Source organism: Silene latifolia, chromosome X (assembly GCF_048544455.1).
Source record: "Silene latifolia isolate original U9 population chromosome X, ASM4854445v1, whole genome shotgun sequence".
In the NCBI taxonomy this organism is placed as follows: domain Eukaryota; kingdom Viridiplantae; phylum Streptophyta; class Magnoliopsida; order Caryophyllales; family Caryophyllaceae; genus Silene; species Silene latifolia.
This window is the reverse complement of record NC_133537.1, coordinates 195,340,374-195,342,719: the sequence shown is the minus strand read 5'-3', so window position 1 is coordinate 195,342,719 and position 2,346 is coordinate 195,340,374. Positions and strand designations below refer to the sequence as shown.

The 2,346-nt window shown below is 38.7% G+C and overlaps 1 protein-coding gene across 1 annotated transcript; it reads right to left on the bottom strand.

Moving 5' to 3' along the window:
* Positions 1–1,406: 1,406 nt before the first annotated feature.
* On the bottom strand, positions 1,407–1,946 carry LOC141619034 (uncharacterized). The gene has a single exon (XM_074436070.1). The coding sequence runs from the start codon at positions 1,944–1,946 to the stop codon at positions 1,407–1,409; it is 540 nt and encodes a 179-aa protein (XP_074292171.1).
* Between the last annotated feature and the right edge of the window lie 400 nt (positions 1,947–2,346).

Here is a 2,346-nt window from a genome sequence, read left to right as displayed (position 1 = left end):
AATGGTAAAATTTTTGGCACAAGTAATTATGAAATTACTAAGTCGATTTTGTATGTGACGTATTTTTATTAATACGTTGTTTTTAATATGTTAAAAATACATAACAAATTAATGTCACATATGACATGTGACATATTGACAATTGACAAAATTAATATGGAATCCATATTAACTAAAAGTGCCGAAAATTGGAGGAGTTTTAAGCTAATTAATTGTTTAATTAGTAGCTAAACATAATGATTGTTTTGCTTTAGTAGCCTTGCAACCCTACTACTCCTTGTAAAGACAAATGTGGACATGCATTGGCTCCCCTTTACCTCTCCTCTTACACGGTTTTGAGAAGCAAAACCCATCATTGTTTTTCTTATAATTTTACCTAATAATATACAAAATGTTTTGTATCATTATTCATTCAACTTATCATCCAAAATATAAGTTCTAGTGAGAAGAAAAATCCTCCTCTCCTTCTCTCATAAAAACCGAAATATTCAAGTGTTAAATAATATTTTGGTTCAATTTTCTACCTTATTAATATTATACTAGTACTTATAATATTAATTTGTATTAAGAGATAGCCTTGGGTATAAAGCTTAGGGAGAGATCCTATACTTGGATCTTTGTTCTTCCATAAGGAAAAGCTCAAGAATAAGAGAGAAAGGTGATCTCTCTTGTGCCCATTAAACCGAAATTATCAAAGTAAGGACATGATTTCTCCTCTATTTTATTATTGTTTGCATGCATAAAATCCACATTTAATTTTATGACAAATTAATTTCGACATATAAGAGTATGTTAGTATGTATATGAATCTACATTTCCTTCAAGGACCACCCTCCTCCACCAATCTTGCGGTCCAATAGGCCTCGGTGGATGCGAAGCTATCCGAGTACAATTTCTTCCTCATAGTAAGGTGACGGAAGGAATAAGAAGAAGAATCGGCCGGAGGCTCTACATACCTTAGCCTCTCCAATAGCCACACTTGGAGGATCCTTGGGGATCCAAACGAGGGAGCTTATCCACAAGAGCCCTTATTGTCCAAGGCTTGGATGATCTCGCCAAGCACCAACCATGATGGATCTCTACAATGCTCCATTTGCTCAACCACATGTACAAGGGTCATGCTACCATAGCATTTTGGCCCCTCCTTCTTCAAAGCGTCAACAAAGAGGTATGCATGGACAAGGCAAAAGGCAAGAGCCCTTCTCCTAGCCACCTCCGAAACATTGACATCCAACCGATTCGAGAAAACGTTGATAAGAGCCAACATATCCACACTATGAGGAGCAAGGAGAAAGTTGACTTGACTTTTTTTTTTTTTGGGGTATAATGTAAGCTTTTATTAAACAAAACATAGGACATGGAGTACAGATGTTAGTGCTATTACAAACGGCAACAGACTAAATGAATTACAAATGGATATCTAAATGCTGCAGCCAATCTTTATCCCTATTAGGCATTCTAGGACTAATCTTTTGCAACAGACGAGCCCTAATGCAATGCTTCAGATCAGTTATCTTCTTAGCAGGTAAAGTAAGAGCAAGGTTCAATCTGCAAGTGTTCCTTTCCCGCCAAATGTAGTACCAGCAGGCCATACAAGCCATCCTGCACACAGCTTTCTGCAACTTAGAGTAGCCATTCTGGTGATGGAACTGCAAGTGCAGCCACTGCTCAATTCCAGTAATAATTTGAGAGCTATAACTGCAGGACCTAAACAGGTGGGTGTGAGTCTCAACAGCTTGGTCACATAAGACACAGCTATCAATTGTACAAATCCCCAGATGCTCCATCTTCTCCCTAGTCTGCAATCCCCTCTGCATAATTAACCAACCATTGAATACTATAAGACGAGGGGTTGAATCCCCCCGGGCACATGCAATACCCTGTAAACCACGTGTGCCATGTAAGACATCCTTTAGGATGACTTGAATTGTTGACAAACCCAACATCGAACAAAACTTCTCCTTATAACACAACCGAGTCGGAGGAAGTACCGGAACACAACCCGACCACCCACCAATGGTTCCTACTGCTTCGGCAAGAGGACAAATTTCGCCTTTCGGGAAAATGAAAACATGATGTTTCGAATCCCAAAACCGAGAGCATGCTTCATGAAATGAGGTTTGCACTTTGACTTGACGAAGCACCAACAATTGACCAACTCCCATACAAATGAGTTGATACTTCTCAGGAGGCGACAAATCCCAACACCATTGTCGCAACACATTTTCGAAAGCATCCATGAATAATTTTGTGGAAGAAGAAGAAAGGTTTTTGTGGAGATGTTTTTCGTGTTTCGGATGATGAAACAATGAAGCACAAACGTCCCTATTTATAACAAAACAATCA